Below are 24027 nucleotides of genomic sequence, written 5' to 3' on the forward strand. Positions count from 1 at the left end.
TTCAGTGGTATTTTTTTCAGCAAACATCCTATAACTGGAACTGAGTAAATGTAAATTTCTTAATGACTGATATCCAAATGTTGCAGCATTTTATCCTCAAAATAGAATTTTAGTTTGAATACTGAATAATTTAGGAAAGAAAAAAGTCCCAGTGAAAGTAGCATACAAGTGCAGTATAGATGCCTACTACACCCAATTCACTTCTGTGCCAAATATTTTCTTATTTGTGTTTAAATGTTTATGTAAATTGGAAGTGAGCTTCCGTACAGAATATAATCTACTCTGTTTGATCAAACTGCCACTTTGTATGAATTACAGTTTGTATTATTATACAAAAGCTGGCATGTGCTTGGTCAAATAACTAATTCAACTTTTAATTTATGACTCACTATTTAACTTTGAAAACAGATCAGTTCTTCCTGCTCAATCTATGCTCTCTCTCTCTCTCTCTCTCTCTCTCTCTCTCTCTCTCTCTGTGTGTGTGTGTGTGTGTGTGTGTGTGTGTGTAGCACTGGAACAAGTTTACAGAGCAATAAAAAACCCCAATCTGCCATGCTGGAGGGAGTTTATATGGAGCAGAGGTGTTCCTCTGTCCAGCTTTATCCAGCAGATATATGAGTTTGGGGCAGGAGTACTGAGGGAGGTTAAACCTTTTCCCCAGCACTGTTTTCCATAGGAAAACTGGCCCCTGCTCCTATTTGCTTCATCAGAGGAAAATTATGTCCTCTCCCTTGATGCTGCTATTTGCAACAGTTGACCCAGATGAACTTTGACTGCCATAAGAAGCAGCCTTAAACAATCTGAGAAATACACAGATTGTGTCAGACGAATTTTGCTTAATATGGATATTTGTGTCTGAAATCTTTACTATTTTTTTCCTTGAGCTTTCCCCTCCTAGTCCACTCTTGCCAGTGATTTTTCTTTTCTTTTTGTGGGGCCAGGGTAGGCTTCAAATTAAGTATAGTATGCTTTTAATAGGAAAGGGGTTCTGTAATTCAAAAGCCTTTAGGGAAATTTTATCAAATGATGTTGAACCAAAGCAAAATAGAATATAGTAGAAGACTGATAACTGCTTGAATCTGAGCTGCTTAAATCCAAAGACTGTTTGAAATCCAGTCTTCTAGAGCACTGGCTCCCAAACTGTTTCCCCAATGGACCACTTGAAAATAACTGATGATCTTGGCGGTCTACTTTATGATTTTTCTGCCTGTTATAGCAATTGCGTTGCATGGTGCAATATGTGATTTTTAATTGCATTTTATTGCTTCTTTTATTTTTTATATATTGTATTTTCTCACATTACACTGTGCATTCCATAGAATTCAAATTGTAATACAATACAATACAAGCAGTAAAATAGAATTAAAATTAAATATGAATATTTAATGAGGGAATGCCACGAACCACCTGAATGAAGCTCATGAACCACTGGTGGCCCACAGATTTGGGATGCTCTATTCTAGAGCTTATATTGCATTGATTTGCAGTGACTGAAATGCAAATAGGTTTGGGAGGGGTTTTTTGTTTTGTTTCCTCTAGGGTGCTTTGGCAAAGAGTGAATTTTAACACATTTCCATCATAATAAAATATTTATGGGCGCAAGCTGTGTGTGCCTAAGGCAGCAGTACAGAGGATGAAAGAAAATACCATTAGAACTGCCATTAGGCATCCAACCATGTATTACAACTAAAGTTTTTGTAAAGTTTTGCTACTGCTATGTTTAGGAAAGTTAAAAAATAATAATAATCAGTATATCTCTTAGTGATTAACTCTATCTGGATCTTTTGAGAAATGTGCACCTAACCAGATACAAACTGTGCTAAACAATTCCAAAGCACTATCCTTTAGAACAAGGATGGCTAACCTGTGGCCCTCCGGATGTTGCCAAATTATAGCTCCCATCCCTGGCCATTGGACATGCTATCTGGGGCTGATGGAAGCATCTGGAGGACCACAGGTTAGCCACCTCTTCTTTAGAAGCTTTCATGTCACCACCAGCAAACTGTTTCTTCCCCACAAACCCCAGTACACTTCACTTTAGTTATTAACAGCTTATTCAGCCCTGAGAGAAAGCACTTTATTGTTGCCTAGCAACTAAATAGTCCTCTTGTTCCGAGGAAACCTAGACGTTTCCTTACCTTCTCCAATAAAAATTGTCTGCATCTAGAGAGACTGCCAGTTGAGTACTGATGAGGACCCACAACCTAGGAGGTGTCGAAGACAAAAACAAGGAGACTGATGCTAATTTGAGAGTTTGTAAGATGAGAGGAAGGATTTTGTGGATGATAGCCTGGACACTTTTTCAGGACACCTTACTGAAAATTATTATTATTGTGATACAGAAGTTAATAATACGTAGCAAACAACTTGCTCAGTCCATTTTTATGTTCAGATGAATTTACTTCAGTTACTTTGCTTAATTCTTTAACAACAATCTATGAGTTAGTTAACTACTAGCTTCTACATGTTTCTAATCATCGATGTGTTTTGCTTTTGTGTTTGTTGTATATTGAGTTGCTCTTTTGGAGAAATATAAAATAAAATAAAATAATTGATACAAATGGGGGGGGGGAATCCAGAGGGGTAGTTGCAGTGTTACACCCAGTTATCTAAATTTATATTCTACCTACCTGAACTTCATAGTGAGTTTACGTAATATATGTAAACTGGTGGCCAGTTGTCTGGTTTGAGGTGCTTATATTTGTGAGCTCTGCTTCTAAGCATTTATCTCCAAGGTCACCCAGTGAATCCACATAATTACACATCCTCTGCACCACCTCCCACTGGGGGGAAACACTTCAGAATGATATTCCTCCACTTTGGAAAGTCTGTTATAACCACTAGATGCCACTGTAGTGCACACAGTGACAAAATACAAGCATTAAAAAACCATAGCTTCCAAAAGGCTGCTTTCCCCTTCAGAATTCTCTGAGAGGAGCACAGGTAAGGAGTAGGAACAACTACTCATTTCTAATTGTGGATGTTTAAATAAGTGAGTTAATACAAATTTTCACCAATGTAGAATACAAATTATGGAAAGAAACTAAAGAGTCCATCTTTGTACAAACTCATCCTTAGGGTTAGACAGTTTTGAGGTATCTGTTTCAGCCATGACAAGGAAAACTGCTCTGAAAGGATCATATTATGCAGGGAATTCACTTAGCTATTATTTTAAGTTCTTAACAGATGATGGTAGTGAGATGGTTTCTGAGATCCTTATGAGATTGAGTAGTTTCCCACTTCCATGGCAAACTTATTTGAAGTATCTCTTCCAGAAAGGAAGGTGAAAATGGTTGTACTGTGTGTCCTTAAAGAGTATTTAGGAATGTGTACATAGCAGCTGGTGAATGTATGTACACACTATGCTCAGAGCAAGGATCATGATGTAGCAAAAGAGTTGGAACTGCAAAAGAGACTGCCTAGTCTGGATCTGGGAAAGCAGCCAGCTGGGACCAGATATCTCTTTTCGTACAAGGTTGCTTAGGGGGTGACATTGGCATGAGAAATTTCTGTGGGTATCCTTTCCTGCAGACGTCAAGTGATGACTGGACAGAAGGACTATTCTGTGATATGCCCAGATTATGGAACCTCCTTCTAAGGACGATCTTCCTGGTGCACTTTGGACACCAGGCAAAATTTCTCCTCAAGCCATTCGTAAATGTAATTTATTGAATGTCACTTATTTTCTTTGCTTCTAATATGTTTGTGTTACTGCCTTAGGGAGTCTTCTTCTGTTCCGGTTTTATAATTATATATAATGGAAACTTCTTTTCACTTAATAACTGTATGGTGATATTATTGTCTATATATTGGAGGTGAGAGTAGGACACAATTCCCACTGCCATTTGTCCAGGCTGCCAGGAAAAGGTACTTTGCCACTGTTTTTCAGTAATTGAGGCACTCTGTTGTAGCTGAGTATCAATCCTTTCTTTGTTCCCTTACTTCCTTTACTTACACTTGCCATCTCCTACCCACAAGGGAGCTTGCTGCAGACTTCAGATTGTCAGGGAGGAAATATTTATGAAACATTAATAGAATAGACCTACAGTGCTTCTGTGAAAGCCATCCAGATTTCTACCCCACCAGTCTCCCTACCCATATTGGCAAGTATACTTGAGAAACATGAGGGAATTTGCAAGGAGGGTTGGCAGTCAGCAAGCTGATTTTGAGTTGAGTCCAGAGTTGATTGATTTGAGAGCTTGAATTTGCCCTTCTGATCCAATTGCTTTCTTGCAAATAATATGAAATATGAAATTTAAAACAGATTATCTCTATATATAACAACACTGCTAATTTGAAAGACACTGTTTGGTTGGTGTCTTTTTACTCATTCATTTCTTCTGCCTGGTTTTTATCAGCCAGTTGGGTTTTTTTGGGTTTTTATTTTTAATAGCAGCTACATTTGCAATCATTGCTGATATTCAAGCATTCTATCTCTTAAGAAGTAAATGTACAACTGTATATTAAGTTGAACACCTCATTGGCCACAGTTGCATCTCACATTCACCAAACCATGGCTTAATGTGAATGCACTGGCTCCCAAGGGACCCCAGCTAAGCCAAAGTTTGATTTAGTGTTATATTAGCCTTTGTTGTCTACACACTACAATAGCATAGGGGTTCTAGTCCACCCCTTGCTGATGAAGGAATTTAATAAAGTTGGCCGATCACTTTTGAATACAATTCTCTAGTTTTAACTCTATGATTCTAAACCAGAGTATTAAACCAAACTCATACTCCCAGTTTCATAGAAATTTTCTATAGCTGAAATCTGTTTTAAATGTGCATGAATCTGTTTAAATCCCGATTAGTGTTTACGCTAGCATAACTTTGGTTGTGTTTTGATGTTGGGTTCTGAAGGTCATTTGGAGCAACTTCCCTGTAACTCTATTGTGATGCTAACTCTGATCTAACATTGGTAGATTAATTAATTCTACCAGTATAATGAAAGGACAGGGAGAGAAAAACCTGACAATTTATTTCTTAATTAAAATTGCTTGCCCTATTGTTATATAAGCCTCTCGTGCAGTAAATTCCATTTCTAGGGGAAACTTAAAAAGTAAGAAACTGGTATTAAGTGCCAGACTATGCGAAGTGGGAGAAGAACGTCGCCTACGCATCAGAGTAGGTGCTTGTAGCCCCTTAAGTACTACTTAAGGGTTCAGCTGTCTTTTTTTAAGTTAAGGCTTTTTAGGATTTGTTTAGTGAAATTGGAAATGGGTCAAGGTGAGTGAAGAATGAAAATGTATAGCTACTATAATCTTACATTCTGTGACAGCTAAAAGTGAAAGGATCAATACATAATTTACGTGTGGCACAAGGGTAAGACATTTATATAATAGTCTATGGCTGGGCTTCTTGCACCTTTTGTAAAGCACCTGAAGGGGTCATCCTGAAAGAGAATGCATTGATAAATGACATTGATCTGACAGTATTGTATTTCTTATGTTCTTAAGACATAAACGACAGCAGTGGTGTCAGGTTTTAACAATGTATTTAGTTCATCAAACATAGTTGTGATGCGCTTCTCTGTCAAGAGTGGTTGTGCAGTATGCTCCTTATAAACAAATCTTAAGTAAACGGAAGATATTCCTGATTGCAAAGTTTCATGAAGCTAATAAATTTGCAGTTAATAAATATGCAATTATCTAGTTATGTATGGCATCTTCCTCTTAATTTTAGTAACTTGAGAGTCCTCAGTATGCATGAATTAAAGATTCATAATGGATGTGTGACTTCTATTTGCTTGAGCTTTTTCAAGCTCTGATAGTACTTAGGATGCAACTAGATATGGTGTAGGACAGTGGTCAGCAATCTAAGGCCCATGGGCCGGAAGCGGCCCACAGAGGTCGTTTGACCGGCCTACAAGCTGCCCCCAAACCGAGTTGCCTTCTTGTGCACTGTGCTAAACCGGCGCAGCACAGTACGGGGACTCGCTTCTGCGGTGCCGGAAATCGTGCATGCGATCCAGCCCACGGAGGGATCTCTGCAGGACCGATCTGACCCAGGCAAGATAAGCCTTGCCAACCCCTGGTGTAGGAGATACCTTATAAGAATTTCCTGTGACTTTAAAAGAAATAAATAGTAACTATTTAGGAAGGGCATTGTATTGAGACTGTGACACTGGGGGGTAAATTAACTGTTGTTTTGATTTGATTCTTCTCCCCTGGCAGGTGCTATAATTTAAAAAAACGACAACTGTGGGCAATGTTAACCTTACATCACACTTTGTTTGGCTTTTAGACTCCCTAAATAAAACATTCAACATTTCAATGCAGAACTATTAATGAATGGCAAAGGGCAGATTGAAAAGGGTACACGGCACACATTGAGTCAAAGTTTGTGATGGAAATTCCCCTATAAAGTTAGCTGATAAGTCTTGTTTAGACTTAAATGATAACATTCTTGATAATTCCACATCTTCCACCAATGAGCCCCACAGATCTCCTTTTTCTATTTGTGCTGAAGATGTGTTCATTATATATATGTGTGGATTTGTCCAAACAATATACATTATAGCTACTGGACTATAGTGCTTGGATTCAGAGATTGGTTACTAGGAATAATAGTTTGAAGTTGGCTTGTTTCCACTAACCATAGTTAAAATTAACCTTAGTTTGTCTGGGCTGATAGACACAGAAAACTGGTTAATCTAAAATGTAAACTAAAGCTTTCATTCTCATCCTTGTAGCCACACTGGAAGGGGGTGGGCACAAATCCAAGGCTAGTTGCAGCTCATTAATGTAATAATAAGTTGTGACTTGCTACTGTGTCCAAACCAGCCTTTTCTATATAAATATATTTTGTACGCAAAAGCATATTTTTTGGAACTTGGATTTTAATGAAACATAGTTTATGTCCTCTTTAGTTAATAGCTTGGCAAAGTAAGATCCACTTGATAATGGATGTTTTGGACTGATTGCGGTTGAAAAGTAGTTTTTCCTGTCTTTGAATCCTGGCAAAGGTCTAATTCACACTCAACTGTCAGCATCATACCATGCTCCTTCACTGTCAAATACTGTAGCTTTGCTTCAACAGGGCATGCTCAGAGCCTTCACATGCTAATTTCGTAAAGTAGAACTAGAGTTGTAGTAGTTGTCAAATAAAGGAGAACTTTTAACATTTTCTTCTCTTAATTCTTGAAATACATTAATCTAAACACCCTTTTAATTAATATTTTGATAAGAGATTCAAAACAAGCCTATTTCCTGCATGTACTGTTGAGTTCTAAACTCAGGATAATGACTTTGTGCGACCTACTTCTCACAATATGGTTGTTATTCAGCATTTAGCTTGTCATTACATAAAGGCAACTGGTGCATAATTGAATGGACTTGGTAGCATATGTGCTCTGAGTTGTGTTTATACAAAGCAAAGATGACCAAAAAAACCCCTGTTTTCTGCAAGGTTTTGGCATGGATTGCCAAAATAAAATGTTTTACCATTCTAAAAGTGTTAAGGAATTAAAAAGCTGTGCGTTTAAAAAACCTTAAATGTCTTTAAAAAAATTAATTCTATAAAAACCAGGAGTGTTGTGGCATAGCAAACTGCAGCAATTGCTTTAGAAGCAGCAGTATTGATTGAGGCTATGTAGCTCCTGATTTGTTAACTTTTTTCTTTCTTCAGAATCTTTGTAAATTCCCACCCAATTTGAGTCATGTCCAAGGCGCTGAACTGTGATGGCTCTTCATAAAAGAGACAGTGCTGGAGTCATCTGGATGCTCCAAAATGAAAGAGTCATAGGAGTTCTATCCTGGCTCCATTTGCTACAAATGCTTATAAGAACCTGAGTTAATATCATTAAGGCAGATGAACTTTTTGTGGATTAAAAAAATAATCTTAATGTGAATGTTTTTATTAGGTTGCTAATATGGATTTAAAATGCTATATGGGGTATGATGAAATTTTTATATTTTCACCATACTCTTCACCAAAAAAAGTATCCCATAGTGGCTTACAATAATAAAAAATAAGATGATCCCTGCCCTCAGGCTTAAAACCTAATTAAAAAAAACACATCACAAAAGGAAGAAGGGAAAAAGCAAACGCAGGCACTGCATTCATTCTTTTAGTTACAAAATTCTTAAATCTAGCCAGGAGGGACAAAGCAAGCTTCCTGCAGTTACTCCCTCTCTGACTAATGGATGGGACAAGGTTGCCCCTTGGCCCTCTGGCTGAGGACAGCGTGTGTTGCCCTTCAGATCTGTAGACTATGTTCTGGATAGGTTTACATTCCCCGTGAAAGAGCAAGTACATGGATTGGAAGTTCTCTATTCATCACTTTCTCTGTATGATGATGGTAGTTGTTAAGAGTGGCTTTTTAAAAAGTTTTCTTTCCTAGGGCTTTGGGCTGTTGTTTCTGATTCTGTTACCACCAGACTAGATTATTATAATGTTATCTATGTGGGTGTTTTAGAGAGTGAGTGAGTTGAGCCACTGTGCTCAATTTGGCCACACCAGCTGCTGGCATGTGGCCCTTGCTGGGTTTACCAAACGGAAGCACAGTTTGGGGGCTGAAAAGGTTAGTAAGGTTACTCACCTCAGGACTAAATTATGAAAATGTGCATTATTTCCTCTCACTAAGATTAAACGACACAGCACACTCAAGCCACTACACCACACTGACTCTGGTTATTATTATTATCCAGTTAGCACTTAACACTAAGCCATAATGTTTGGGTTAGGAAGCCATTGCATTTTGTAAGTATTTTATATTTTATGTGAACCACCCTGAGACCTTCGGATATAGGGTGGTATAGAAATTAAACAAACAAACATACAAACAAACAAACAAACAAATCTAAATACTAATAATAGCTGCATGCTGGTACACACAGTCCAAGCACTTCTACCTTGCATGCGCAGGGACACAATCTGGGTAGAAGTCTTACCATGATGCCTTAAACCATGGGCTGTTCTTGTTTAACAACTTTAGTTTGTTAGGGTAAAAAAACTTGATACCAAGTTTGAACATCACACTAAGATTTCTCTGTCATGGTTTGGTTGTGGCTGGGGAAACTCAGCCAGATGGGTGGGGTATAAATAATAATTATTTATTTTTTATTTTTATTATTATTATTATTATTATTATTATTATTATTATTATACTTATTCAAGTGAGGATCAAAGCAAGAGTTTTTTGGGCTGTATGCTAGGGTTACCAGGTTTTTTTTCCAATGAATCCGGGGACACTTTTCAACTTCCACTGACTTTGTATGGGGACTGATTTGTAAATCCCAGGACTGTCCCCTGGAAATGGGGACATCTGGTAACCAAGCTGTATGCACTGCCACACAGATCATGCGTGGTATAACCTACTAAACAACACTTCGTTGTATAGTTTTATTTGCAAATACAGCTAAAATGGACTGTATAGAAAAGACAGAAAATATTCTTATATAAGACTAAGCACTAAACCTTGTTTAAAGTCCCTGAAGCAGCTAATTATTTTACTGTTCTCAAGCTGCTTTCAGATGTTTTATTTCCCTTCACTGTCTTGTCTGCTTTTCTTCTGTTTCCCTTCAGGGTTTTATTGTAACAGCTTTTGTTGTTCCTGAATTATCCTTAGAAAATGGCTGCACCCTACGAAGCAGAACACTTGGAAATTGATTTTTCTATCCACAGGGTTTGGGTTGGTTTTATTTTTTATTTTTTTTGGAGAGTATAGAATATTCTACCGCAGTTCCCTTTTTTAGTTTGTAAGAATAGGGAATATGTTGCAAATCAACCTGTACCTCCATGTTTTATTTTGTACACACACAGTTGAACTGTTTACAAAGCTGCATATGCCCTAGCAAAATGTCCTAATACTGAACTGTAACAAATTTGTATATCTGACAAGGAGATGGATGAACCACTTGAACAAATGTTGACAAATCAGTCTTTCAGTAGCCAATAAACATAAGAAAATCTCTGTCTTTTGTTGAAATACTTACATTTTTTATTATTTTAGCAAGCACTTGTTTTACTTCCGCTATGAGAGAAAGAGAGAGAGAGAGAGAGTGAGTGAGAGAGAGAAAGAAAGAAAGAAAGAAAGAAAGAAAGAAAGAAAGAAAGATGATAGCTAGAGATGATAGATAATACAGTAGATGATAGATAGATGATAGATAGATAGATAGATGATAGATAGATAGATAGATAGATAGATAGATAGATAGATAGATGATAGATATAGAGAGATAGATAGATGGGCTAGGCTCCATCCATTGCACATTTGCTTGAGACGATCATACACGTTTGAACCTGTTTCCATGTTTGGGAACAACAGATGGCTGAAGGAATGATGATGATGATGATTTTATCATTTATACCCCACCCATCTGGCTGGGTCTCCCCTGCCACTCTGGGCAGCCCACAGCACATAAAAAATTGTAAAATGTTAGACATCAAAATTTTTCCAATACAGTTTGTTGCTAGGGGAACTCTTCCTTCTATTCTGTCAACTTTGTCTGTCCTCTACAGCTGTTTTAGATAGAAGATGGAAATTTTGAGGGCCACAGGTTCCCCAACTGCCACAGGGAGTATGGCTATTGATCTCTGCAAAAGCATTGTTGGTTGCACCAACATTGAAAGTGTTGGTGTTTCCATTTATTTTGTTCAAAGTCTCTTCTATCTGAGAAGCGCTTTCTTATAAATTATGGGTCCTTGGTGTTTTAATGTAATTCATTAGTAGAATTACAGATTACAGTATTCTAAGATGCTCTGTTCTTGTCTTACAGGCAAAGTCATCAACAAAGATTTGCGTCACTATCTAAGTCTGCAGTTCCAGAAAGGTTCAATTGATCATAAACTACAGCAGGTGATCAGAGATAATCTCTACTTAAGAACAATCCCATGTAAGTGTTTTAACATGCTCACATAACTATTTTGTTAAACATTCAGTATCTGAAATGAACTCCATAAAGAATACATACCTTATGTATAGACCGCAGCCATCTTATTCAACAATATGGAATGAAATGAAGTGAAAAGGTAATAGGTTTATTGTTTTAAGATATTTGTATACCACCTCTTCCTGAACCTGTTTCCATTTTTTAAGCCATTGAAAATTATAAAATATATAATATATAAAAAGCTGGATCTTTATCTCTACCGCTTCCTGTGAGCCAAGTTTGAGAGTTGGGCTTATTTATCTGCAATGTTGAAGTATCTTGGTTTTCTATCTCACCTGCTATTTCTTTATTAGTCTTTTCTTATTAAACCATTTATTATGCCATTCTTAGACTTTCTGTATGTGTAAAATAACAAACAAATGTTAATAACAAGAAGAACAATATGCTATATTAGACCACACGATTTCCATACTTGCATCTTTCTTAATCAGCATTTCTCTTCTAGTTCTTCATTGTAATAGATTATGGTAAACACAAGAAACTTGACCTTAGTTTATTTTTGTAGCTATGTAAAACTTTAAACAGAATGTTTATATACAGGTTTGCTTAAATAGCTTCCATATTCCTTTTACTCCAGTACCATAAAATATAGTGCCCTTCTCTACCGAGACACTTTTTTTTTTGTTTAAACTCTGTTGGTAGCAAGTTTTGTTTTTTAATTTATTTTTTAGACTTTCACAAATCATTAATACATTAAGGAGGAAAAAATCAAAGTGAATGAAATATTATGGACATTAATATAAAACAATAAAATCACTACGTAAGTCTCCTTCATAGTGCCTAATAATCTATGAGGTTGTATCAATACCCCCCATGCACAATTTTTAAAGAGATTATTCTCTGACTTTAATATTGGTTAACTTGCTCATGAATGTGGTTTCTAAAATTCCTGAGACTTTTCATTTTCTACTGGCAAGCCAGGATTTCCCCCATTTATAGATTGAGGCAATCCTTACTGTCATGAGATGGGTAATTATTTCTAAAATATTTAATAATACCATGGATCTTGCATAACAACAACATAAAAAACCTGCCAACAGGTCATATGGAATGGTATTCCTATGAAGTTCCAATATTAATTTCCAAAATACTACATTTCTAATACTTCCTCCCAATAAGATATATGTCTTTCCCAGACATGTCTTCAAAGAATGTCATCAGGACCTGCATAGATTTTGCTTGCTCTACACAGAGCCAAATACTATTTAGATAGTGGGTGATATCCAATTAAGTCATAGTCTTTAATCATCCATTGATTTCAGTGCATCTACTCGTGAGTATAACAAGCATTGGATCTCACCCAGTATCTTATTTTTACTCTCTTAAGCTTTGGTATCTTTTACTTAAAGTTATTAAACAATAAAGATTGAAATCAGCCAACATTAATTAGTACTCCTTTGTATTAACAACACAAAAAATCTGCTGAAAAATGCTATTGTCTGAGTAAACTAAATGTATATTGGCCTCAAAGTAATATTTTGAATCTGCTGTGTTTTGGAAGCCTAACTTTAAACTATTTGAATGTTTTGAATTAGTTCATTGAACTGGAAAAAACCTTGAGGCTGTGTTTAAGTTTGTTCTTCAAATGCTTCCCCTCAGTTCAGAAATCTCAGTAGATCAAAAGACTTATTTAATAGATGCAGGTGAGAAACATGACAAAACACGAAAGGAAAGTCAATTTTGCCCAAACTGCAATATTATTGAGGTAATAAATTGTATTGGAATTACTGCCTATCGGTTTATATAACAGAAAATCTTTTTTTAATCCACCCTTGTTATAAAATTGCTGTTTACTGGATTGAGCTGGAGGACATTCAGTGAACAGGGTGATGTCTCCCTCTGGATGTGATAGGCAGGGTCTTCAAAGCCTTTTGCCTCCTCTTCCTGCAGGTTCTTCCTCCCTCCAGCTGGTTAGCACAGGTCTTTTTGCTTTCCGTGGAGAATTTTTTGTCTTCCTTTGTTTTTTGGTCTCCTTCATCTCCTTGTTCATCGCTTCCTTTCCTTTGTGCGCTCTTAAAAAAAAAGTTTATTATATCTTCGCCCTTTATCCTTGCTCCAATTCCCATTCAGCCAGATATTCCTGGGGTAGCTTTCAATTGCCAAGGAGTGACTATCTCCCACAAATGCTTACCATCAGACTCTGTTATACCACTACAAAAAACCAACAACCCATACTTCCATATAAAGTCCTTTTTACAAAAGTGACAAAGGACCTCAATAAGAGTTGGTCGGTCTTAGAAGTGACATAGGTAACCTCAGTGTTTTTGATACCTAAAAAGGTAAAGGTAAAGGGACTCCTGACCATTAGGTCCAGTCGTGGCCGACTCTGGGGTTGCGGCGCTCATCTCGCTTTATTGGCCGAGGGAGCCGGCATACAGCTTCCGGGTCATGTGGCCAGCATGACTAAGCCGCTTCTGAAGAACCAGAGCAGCGCACGGAAACACTGTTTACCTTCCCGCTGGAGCGGTACCTATTTATCTACTTGCACTTTGACGTGCTTTCGAACTGCTAGGTTGGCAGGAGCAGGGGCCAAGCAACAGGAGCTCACTCCGTCGCGTGAATTCGAACCGCCAACCTCCTGATCGGCAAGTCCTAGGCTCTGTGGTTTAACCCACAGCGCCACCTGCGTCCAACTTTGATACTTACACCTCTCCAAATAGGTTAATTTCCCTAAATAGATGACAATAAGATTTTAATCAGATGTTTACATTTTACTTTAAATTACACAAATAATTTATGCTGAAATATAATGTCCTAACATGTTAATGCTTATAATTTCCTAAATATTGGTCAGGTGTGACTGCTATTGTTTATGTAGCCAATACAGCACTGCACATAAACAAGAGGAAAGTTAATGACAGGCTTGGAAGAGACTTCCGGCTAGAGGGGGCAACATAACTGAAACTGAAATTTGAGGTACTTTTGCTCTTGCTAAAGCATGACATCAAAAGCTCCTGCAGTCAGAAATGCTAAATCTGTTCACAGCAAAAAGTGTGATGGGATGTAACTGGATGCACCAGCAATAAAATTATATAATTCCAATAGGACGGTTCCTAAACAATGTTAAGCCATATTACAAACTTTTCACGGCTCACCGTGAAAATCACTCCCATCCTGTGGCACTTCCTTTCATGATTTGTTTCAAGAGAAACAAAATACAAGTCCTAGTTCACATGTAATACTAAACTAATGCTGTCATTTGTTTCTTCCCCAGTTGATAGAGGAAGGAGTGGGATGGGCACAATTTAAGCAGTGTGCACCAGCCTGATTCTCAGATATGGCAAGCCATAGTTTGTAACTATGGTTTACTGTGAAACGCAAACCAGGCTACTGTGCTCAGAATCTTTGCTTTGTTTTTTTTTACTTTTATATAAAAACTGTTTTAAAAATCATTCAAAAGCTTAGCTGATAGTAGTCAATTGCAAATTCCAAACTCTGTTATCCCTTCAGTGCACCAGCAGCTGAATTCAAATGCGTATAGCCCCCTAGGCTAAAGGAGTTGGCAATCCCTGTTCTCAAGGGAGAGTTTGGAGAGAGAGAAGTGCATTAGTGCTAAAATATGAAAGAATATTCAAATAGCCATTTTTTTAATGCAGGCATGCATGCATTTCATAGCAGTAGATTGCATAAAATCATGTTGGTTCTTTTGTTAAAATATATTAATGCTACATAATTTATTGCCCTAGTTCCACAAACTAGAGTGCTTTTGAATGAGAATTTTCTGATTATGATCTTGCTGAGGCGACAGCCTTGTATGTAGCATAATTATTATTTTTTTGTCAAGTTCTGGTACAAGCCGAGTGTTTTGTAAACCAACAGTGCTAGGAAATTTTACAGCTGTTCTTCCTTCTTTCTTTCCCCTAGGCACTACAAGAGCTCCCAGAGATGGGGAGGTCCCTGGGGTGGACTATAATTTTATACCTGTTGAACAATTTAAGGCACTAGAAGAAAGTGGAGCCTTGCTAGAAAGTGGAACATATGATGGTATGTTAAAAAAACTTAAAATCAATTCACCAGCTTGATTCCCATATTTTGTAAGATGCAATAATATATTATTTTGTTTACAGATTAATTCTTCCATGACAAATCCTGTTTTTATATGCTGCTTTTTAATATTACATTTATTATATATTCCAGAGGAATGAATTTTGTTTTTTTTTTAAAGTACTGTTAATTTAGATTATTAACAATAAGGTGTGTGCCCCCCCCCAGATAAGTTTAATTCTCCAGTTTCCAAGGAGAAAACATGGTTTGAGAGTCTACAGGGTGATTGGTACCAATCCCTCTCTCCTGTGCTTGCAGGCACCTCTGTAAATGACAAATAAAATGGTACACTGAAGTTAACCTATTCTGCCCTTGCTCTTAGCCATGAGCACTACTATCATTCAATGATGCTTTTCTGCATCACTATTAAGAATAGGGCAGATCTGATAAAATGTGGTGCTGACTTTCCTAATGTAGAGACAGAGAATGCTACAGCCAGGCACCCAGAAGTATATTGTTGCATTGTTAGGAAAATACTCTAATCCTAAATGTCAGGGAGAACAAAATTTAGCATGTGGTTTAAAAGGGGCTTCTCAGTTTTTTCGCATGTTCACTGGCCTGGTTTGAATGAGAGACACATGAGACTTTTGCTCATGTGTCTTCAATTAACCATGGTTACCTGTTATGTGCAAACTGGGAACTCCAAGATTTGGAACATGCCAGGATCTTAAGCCATGTTTCTGAAGGTGGTTTAAGATCTGACTTATTCTGAAACAGGTAACCATAGTTTCCCTGTTTGGACATAATGGGAAAATAGTGTTAATTGAAGATCTCCATATATCAAGCTGAGAAAGGAAGGAAGGTAATTCTGCGCCCAGGACAAGGCTTGTTCATATCTTGTTTTATTAAGCCGAGATATAATATGAATGCAGCAACTGAGTATACACTCTTGATTTTTTGTTTTGCTTTATGAGGGTGGTGTATTTGCAGATGCACAAATAGAGCAGTTACACATAATTTGAAAACTGGTCTTGAACTGCCATTTAAACCCTTAAATGTTTAAAGAATCCTCTAAATTTAAGACACTGATTTTGTGTAAATATTTGTACTGATTATTCTTTTTAAGCTTCATAAATTGGCTTCCTTTTCAACATTTTTCCAAATGACAGTTTCTAATCAGGTAACAGCATTTGCCAAAACATTAACTTTCTCTGCCTTGCCAGCACTATTTTGCCTTGCCAGCATAAGCTGATAATGACATTTGGTATGGATTTCTAAAATATTTTGCAAGGGCAAAATGCTTAGTTTCAAAACGTAGCTGGAGTCCTGGCAATCTCTTCTGTATTACACAAAATTCCCATATTCAAATCATATGATTAATTAAGGACTGAAAGCAGTTTGTTTAAATTTTTGTTCCAGAGCACTTGTTTTATTGGAAAATACTGCCGGAATCCCTCAAGTGAGGCAGCATATTAAAATAGAAGTATTTTTAGGTGTAATTCAATATTCAGCTAATAGCTTTATTTGGAGAGCATGCTGCCATTTGAAAGCATGGGACTAAACTTCCAGCAGTGTAATATCGCCTTTGTGTAAATTGCTGTTACATATTTCTCCATAAAAATAAATTTGCTCTTGACTTCCCTTTGCCAAAAATTGCAGATTGTTCCAGATCAGTTAATTATCATGTGCTGTGTGTTAAAATGAAATTGGTTTTCATTTTCATTGTTGCTCTTGCAGGTCTCATTCTAGGGCATTAGTGAATACAAAGTAAAATAACAAGTCCCTTATTTGTTAGAAGGCCCATATAGAGCAACCACTTTTGGTTTCATACTTACTCTGTTGATATGTTTGAAAATTATAGTATATCGCCATTCATGGTGACTTCATGCAAAGTAGAATATGCTACTTAATCTCTGTATTCTATAGAAACACACAAGTACTTAGAGAATTAAACACATAGACAACGGAAGCTAATAGTCTACCTCTAGCTTTTAAGTGTATTGGGGAGGGGCTTCTATTAGAACAGGGGTGGGGAGTGCTTCCCCCCTGGAGGCCCACATTCCTTTGGAGGTAACCTGTGAGGGACCCTCAAGCCAACAGTGGGCAGGACCACAGTCAAAATAGAGCATGTTCACTACCCTACCGGGTTCGCGTCTCCGCTCCTCCACATGCAGCTGCTGGGTGACCTTGGGCCAGTCACACTTCTTTGAAGTCTCTCAGCCCCACTCACCTCACAGAGTGTTTGTTGTGGGGGAGGAAGGGAAAGGAGAATGTTCTCCGCTTTGAGACTCCTTCAGGTAGTGATAAAGCGGGATATCAAATCCAAACTCTTCTTCTTCTCCTCTCACATACACGCATACTGCCCCATTAATCCATTCACATCCACCCATATAAGCAAACCCCATCAACCATGGGGACTCCAGTGGGTACAATCTTTCTATATTTAAAGTGAGGGTATCACCCCACTTTATGTGTAGAGGTCAAGATTGCCTCACTATGCTTCTCTAACTGTATAGAGTCCCATAGCAAACACAAAAAGTGTGTGACATATACATCTCCTTCAGATCTCTGTAAATACACATCAGGGAGCTCTGGCCCATTTAAGATACCAAGGTATATATATATAGATGTTCAAAATCGGGAGTATGTCATCCACACAATTTCCTGCGGAAAACAATGGTGTACACCAGCATCAATCATGCCTGTAAAGTGACCATTATGAAAACATGTCTGAAGAACTTGGTGCACAGAAGCTTATTAAGACTTACATTTTTTATTTCAGATTATTATTTCTAATTCATGTCATGATTTTTAAGGATACAAAGAGTCTTTTTTTGAATATTGTATGTAAGTAATTGCAGAGCTTATAATACCCCCACAAAAACCTTGGTTAACATCCTAAACTGAGAATGTATGCAAGCAAATTATATTAATTAAATATAAATTAGCTGAGCTTTAGACTAGTGCTGAAGTTACAATTTGGCAATTAATGCTGAATGAGGTACCTCTGAAAAAGAATGCCTCAGAAATCTTTATTATAATTCCTAATTAATGCTCATATGTTTTCTTTCTTGTATATACAAAAAAAGGAAATTTCTATGGTACCCCTAAACCTCCAGCCGAGCCAAGCCCATTTCAACCAGATCCAGTAGACCAAGTGCTTTTTGATAATGATTTTGATCCAGAATCTCAAAGAAAAAGAACCACATCAGTCAGCAAGATGCAAAAAATGGACAGTTCATTTCCTGAAGAAGAGGAGGAGGAAGAAAAGGAAGCAGTTAATGGTAGTGGAGGCACAGGTCAGTACATTTCAATATTTAAACATCAAATTAAATTCAGTGCTTTTATCTGTAGTTTATCTTCTCAATTTTATTTTTATTTGTATAGGCTCACCTGTTCCTGCAACACAGGGCAAATTATAAAATTAGCAGTGGGGAATCTGTGGCCCTCCATATGATGCTCAATTACCACTGCTGTCGTCTCTGAGCATTGGTCATGCTGGCTAGAGTTGATGGTAGCTGAAGCCCAAGAACATCTGGAGGATCACATGTTCCCCATTCCTAAAGGCCCAGCGTCCAAAAGTATATGAAGGGAAAATGACCAGGGTAGGGCTGGGCGATAACTGCTTTCCAACATCGTAATATAACGCCAGCTAAACATTGTGGTATGGCAGTATATCACAATGTTGGAAAGGAGGTGGGAAGGAAGAAGGCAGTTGCCGGTCACCGTGCATAGCTTCTGCCTCTTCCAAAGCGCCTCCTCCTCCAGTGCCCACCATCGCCCATGTCAAGGCAGCGACAGATGAGGCAGATGTGCAAACAGAGCACCCACCTCGCTGCTGACTCGTGCGAGCCGGTGGCGGGTCGGGGGGGTCCATAAAACTGCTTGGCTGAAGCAAGGACAGCGGTGTGCTCCTCAGCCAAGCAGTTTACAGAAGCGAGAGAGGAACAAGCTGTATCGGTGCCTCACTGATGGACCTTGTTTCTCCCTCTGTGGCGATATGAGGGCAGAGTGTGATGACTGTTTCACTCAGCTATATATCCTGAGTCCCTCTGCCTCCAGCACCCAGCTGTAGCTTGTTTCTCCTTTGGTGCACTGGTAGCAGAGGGACTCAGGAGATGGTGGTTTCATCCATGATGTACCACTGAGTGAAGTCATCATTGTGGTCTGCCCTTCATACCAGATCTGGGCGATATATTGATATATTGCCCAGGCCTACCGGGGGCAGGGGCTGGTTTGAAAAAGATTCTTCCCCAAACAGTATAGTTTGCCCCATGATCCAAATCTTCATCCTTTCTTACTCTGTTCTTAGCTCAATTGTATTGCAAACAAGCATGCAAGCAAGCAAGCAAACAAACAAACAAATAGGGGTGTGGATGTTTTACCCTGAGATTGCTTAATGTTTCCAGCTTGCCATGTTACTTGGGGTAGTATTTTACTCCAAGAATTGTGAACCATGTAATCACTTTTATTCTTTACAATTATAACTGCCATTGGTGAGTACAGTGGTACATTAGTTCTTGAACAAAATCTGTTCCAGAAGCCCGTTCGGCTTCTGAAACATTTGAAAACCGAGGCGCAGCTTCCCATTGGTTGCAAGAGCTTCTTGCACTCAGCGGAAGCTGTGTAGCACATTCGGGTTCCAAAAAACATTCGAAAGCAAAAGCATTTACTTCCGGGTTTTCGGCATTCGAGAACCGAAACGTACAACAATAGAGGCATTTGGGAACTGAGGTTCCACTGTAACACTCTTGTAATTGAGGAGTTTATTTAAAAAGATGGGGAAAGTAATAATTCTTTGTGGGACCCAAACTTCAGGCATCCTTTGGCTATTTTTTCAGGCTGCTGCCAACAGAGCATAATAGATAATACAATGTTTGATTCAGATATCATGGCCAAATTGTGTTTTGTTACTATGTGTACATTCTGTCTCTCTTGTGCATGCTGTTTTCCTCTATTTTATAACATGTAGTAACCATGGTTTGCCATGGTATGTGAGCCCACAGCATGTTATTGATAGTCAGATGTTTGGCTATGATATCTGAATTGAACCAATTATTCTTGGTTGCAGGGTTTGAGTTAAGAACTTGACCACAAATACATTTGAATGAAGTCTCATTTAATATACTGAAAGTAATTTGTGAAGCTTTCTGGTTGCAAGCTCCCCCCCCCCCCCGCTTTTTGGAGAGAAAAAGAACTGTGTTGACATTCTCTTGGAATTTCAAGATACAAAACTACTAACATGGCGAGGCTCACAAGTCTCATGGAATCATGGAATTATAGGTTTGGAAGGGACACTGAGGGTCATCTAGTTCAACCCCCTGCAATGCAGGAAACCGTAATTTAGTGTGATGTGAATGAGCTGCAGTGAGCCTTAGGTTTTAAATAATCCATAGTTAATGTAAATCATAGTTTGTCCATTCAGATGAAATGACAGACTATGGTTAAACAAAAGCAGAAGTGAAAACTTCAAATGTGTCTTCCTTCAGAGTTGCCGTGAAGCCAGAAGCTTTCTGTGGCTTGCTCATGTCTATTTGTAAGGCAGTCATATCTTTAAGGTACACCCCAGAGGTGTTCCCAATCATTTCTCATGATCTTAGATTCAGCAAGGAGAGAGACTCTTTATTTTTTCTTTGTGGGTCTCCTGGAAGTTGTAGGACTGCCAGAAAATAATAGCTAGAGTGACTTGCAGTGATCATTCCACATGCATCTTTGTTTGCTAGTCGTCTTTAGTCTTTAATTTTCAAGGTGACTGCATGAATCAGATTATTATAAAGAGCATAAGATGACCTTTAAGTAGCATTGTGATGTAGCTTCTGAGCTGTAAAAGCTTTGGGGCTTGATTTACTGAACTCATTAAAGCATAGACATCCTAAACTCTGTATTTAATGCCGCATCATGGTTTCAGGGTATGCTAGAGCTTTAGAGTCCAAATTTGCTCCATTTGCTCCACATGCATGTTCTGAGATGCATCCTAGGGCACCAATCCCCTCATTCTATTAGTGCAATATTTTACACTTGCACAATGGAATCGCCCCCCCCCCTTCCAGGCACACCCTGCACCTTCTCCAAATATGCTCTAGAGGGTTTGGATTGTGCAGGGAAATGGGGAGGGGAGTTTCATTGCACAAGTAAAATCCTTATTTTAGTGGAATAAGAGAGTTAGCACTGCTTCGGATACAAACTTTATAGTTCACACAGGTACATTATGTGAAACTGTTTGCAGATCACTGGCAAACAACATTGGGAGAGGGAATAACAATTTCTAAAGGAACAGCACTTGGCAGAAATAGATATGCAAAGTCTCTGCATGTAGCTTTGGTTTCTCATCTGCTGCCTGGATCTTGATTAGCCTAGTCATCCTTGGAACTTGGATTTTGCAGGCATGCAAAATGAGGAACTTGTGAGAAAATATTTGTAAAATAAGGTGATACTTGAAAATACCCATATAGGTTTATAGCCCTGCACTGTTCATCTTTAAAAATAAATTTTAAAAGTTAAATTTCCAAATTGGGCATGACATCCAGTTTTTACTGTCTGAAAGGGTAAATTTACCAAATCCTTTGATATTCTCCTGCATAAGTCAGAGCAAAGTCAAACTTCCACACATCTGAATATACCATCCAAAGTTTGGGCCAGAGGCCTTGCTAAATGTGCCAGCCGATAAACTGCAGAACTGAAGTCATTGACATTTCCTTCATTATGATCATGTACCGTGTTTGGTTACATGTGAGAGAGAACATGCACATTTTCTAATAAACAGTGAAAATATTATATGGTAAAAGGAAATGCAATGATAGATCTAGTCGCTCATATCCTCAGCATAGAGATTTCAGGTATATAAAGTTTGCAGTAGCAAATTACATGGGATAACAATATGGATGGAATTTTATGTTTGACATTTGCTTTATAACCAAGCCAAAAAGGTGCCTTTGTGTGCAAGTCAGCACGAAGATATGACAAAACTAACAAGTTTCCTTTTAAACAGCTGTAGAAAACAAAGAAAGACATTCAGATTCTTCTGACTGGATGAAGCCTGTTCCTAGTTACAGTCAGACAAGTAGTTCGATGGATTTCAGAAACTATTTATCAAGGGAAGAAAACCTAGAGCCTCTACCCAAGAACTGGGAGATGGCATACACAGACACAGGCATGATCTACTTCATTGAGTGAGTACAAGTTTGGTATGCTTGTGTGCAATTTAGGATTGATTGAAGTGACTAAAGGTTTTTTGTTTGTTTAAGAGGATATTATTTTTGCCAGTTAATTTGCCTGTTAAAGGGTTACCAGTCCTTACAAGTTAGGGCACAATCCTGACTTCTCCCCTTCTGATGGAGCCTTGTAGAGCAGATGGGTTACTACCACATCCACAACTCATGGAAGCCCAAATGTAGGGGGGAATGATTAGTCCCAGTAGGGGCTGATCACTGCATACTGGCACAGTGATTAGTCTCCTGTTGGGCCTGATGCCATTATATGATGGCAGTGAAACTGACTCAAGACCCAGCAGAATCTGAGAGAGCTCAGTCTCATTTTAGGACTTTCCACTGGCCCCTTCCATTGGACCGCCCATGGGTTCAGTGGCTGACAAGAGGGAGAACTGGGCGAAGAGACACCTCTATCTAATCCAGCCCCACTCCCTCAGTTTAGATTAAGGGAGACTTGGATTTTTATGCCCATACCCCAAGAGATAATGTTGCTATGCTCTAATACAAAAGTTAATTTGAAGGAAAGCGTAATTATGGTGTTGCAGTTTTTCTATTATAAGGACACTTTTTCTCTCTCTCTCTTTGAAAAATGCATTTCCCAAAATTGAAGGTCTATGTAGATTGTTCAGGACAAGCTTCCTTTTATAGGAGGCATTTCCGTAAATATCCATATTTAAATATGTGACAAGTTAATCAGTGAAACATACAAAAATAATTTAAAGCTTTCATTCTTAAAGTTGTATCTTCTTAGTACAAGTATTAGCCTGTCTGCCAATTTAGAGATAGTAAGGTCACCCCAGATCTTGCATACAGCCTTCAGTTATGTAAATATTTTGAGAACACAGTGCTGCATTTTGAAAAATAGATCTCTATCTTTTCTGGCCCTTATGGTATAAAATTGCACCATTCCATATCTTAAATGACACAAGAGATTATATATTTTTACATAGGTATAAGTTCTTAAAAGCAAGATGAATAGAGTATGTTTTTATGTCTGTTTCCAAGAGAGCCAGAAGGGACATGTGTATTTTTGTTTCAGTAGGTCTGTTTGTTCTCTGCTGAACTTACACATACACCCACGCAGTTTCATGGAACCACTAGATTCATCATGCATTGAATGCTGAGTTACCAGCATTTTTTGACAACTGTAACCTAGGTTAACCTTTACGCAAAAGATGCCTGCTGTTTTGTAGTAATAACAGCATGATCTGTGACCATGAAACATAAACCTGAAACCATTTGTGGCTGATTATTATTTCATTCCTTGCGTGAATTGTTACTTCACAACTATACAAAAGAACCTGATTCAAACATGTCGAAATGTATCATTTTCCCTCTTTGGCCTCTTTATCACAAATAACATTGGTGGTATTTTTCAAACAATTACAAAACACAGTTGCGTTTTGCAGTTAGTTTTCTATTTTGGAATATTTGTATAAGTGGGAATTAATTCCTTAGGAATCTTTTTTCCATAAAACTTATCTTCATACAAGCTCCAGTTCCACAAATGGAGCAACTGTGTGCCATGGATCTTTTGCTCTCAGTTAGCACTTTGCTGTGAGGGATATTGCCTATGTGATTGCATGTTTGTGTAACCCACATCCACGTTAGACTGCGTAATAGGGAAGAATCTGTATGTGATGGGGACTTTTGTAAACAATCTTTAACTAGATCCTTTGCGTCCCACAGTCACAACACCAAAACTACCACCTGGCTGGATCCTCGCCTTTGTAAAAAAGCCAAAGCTCCTGAAGACTGTGAAGATGGAGGTGAGAAACTCAGAATCTTGTTTCTTATGTAGGGTTCCGTTCAGCTCTGGTTGAAATTGCAAAAGTGCTATTGGTTTTAATGCCCATACAAGTAAACTGCACATTTGAATATAATTTGTCAGAAAAGTTATCTTACCCACAAATTAAAACTATCTAGCAACTTGGTTCTAGCTAA

At 38.1% G+C, this 24027-nt stretch overlaps 1 protein-coding gene across 4 annotated transcripts in view; it reads left to right on the plus strand.

Annotated features, from left to right (window-relative positions):
- MAGI3 (membrane associated guanylate kinase, WW and PDZ domain containing 3) overlaps positions 1-24027 on the plus strand; it is a 111443-nt gene that overhangs the window by 35896 nt on the left and 51520 nt on the right. For all 4 annotated transcript variants that reach the window (XM_053393515.1, XM_053393513.1, XM_053393517.1 and 1 more), the window contains exons 2-6: positions 10718-10834; positions 14756-14875; positions 17965-18174; positions 21864-22044; positions 23773-23852. In XM_053393515.1, the coding sequence (XP_053249490.1) occupies positions 10718-10834; positions 14756-14875; positions 17965-18174; positions 21864-22044; positions 23773-23852 (708 nt within the window). The remainder of the gene's footprint in view (positions 1-10717; positions 10835-14755; positions 14876-17964; positions 18175-21863; positions 22045-23772; positions 23853-24027) is intronic.

This window comes from Podarcis raffonei, chromosome 6 (genome assembly GCF_027172205.1).
Source record: "Podarcis raffonei isolate rPodRaf1 chromosome 6, rPodRaf1.pri, whole genome shotgun sequence".
Classification (NCBI taxonomy): Eukaryota; Metazoa; Chordata; class Lepidosauria; order Squamata; family Lacertidae; genus Podarcis; species Podarcis raffonei.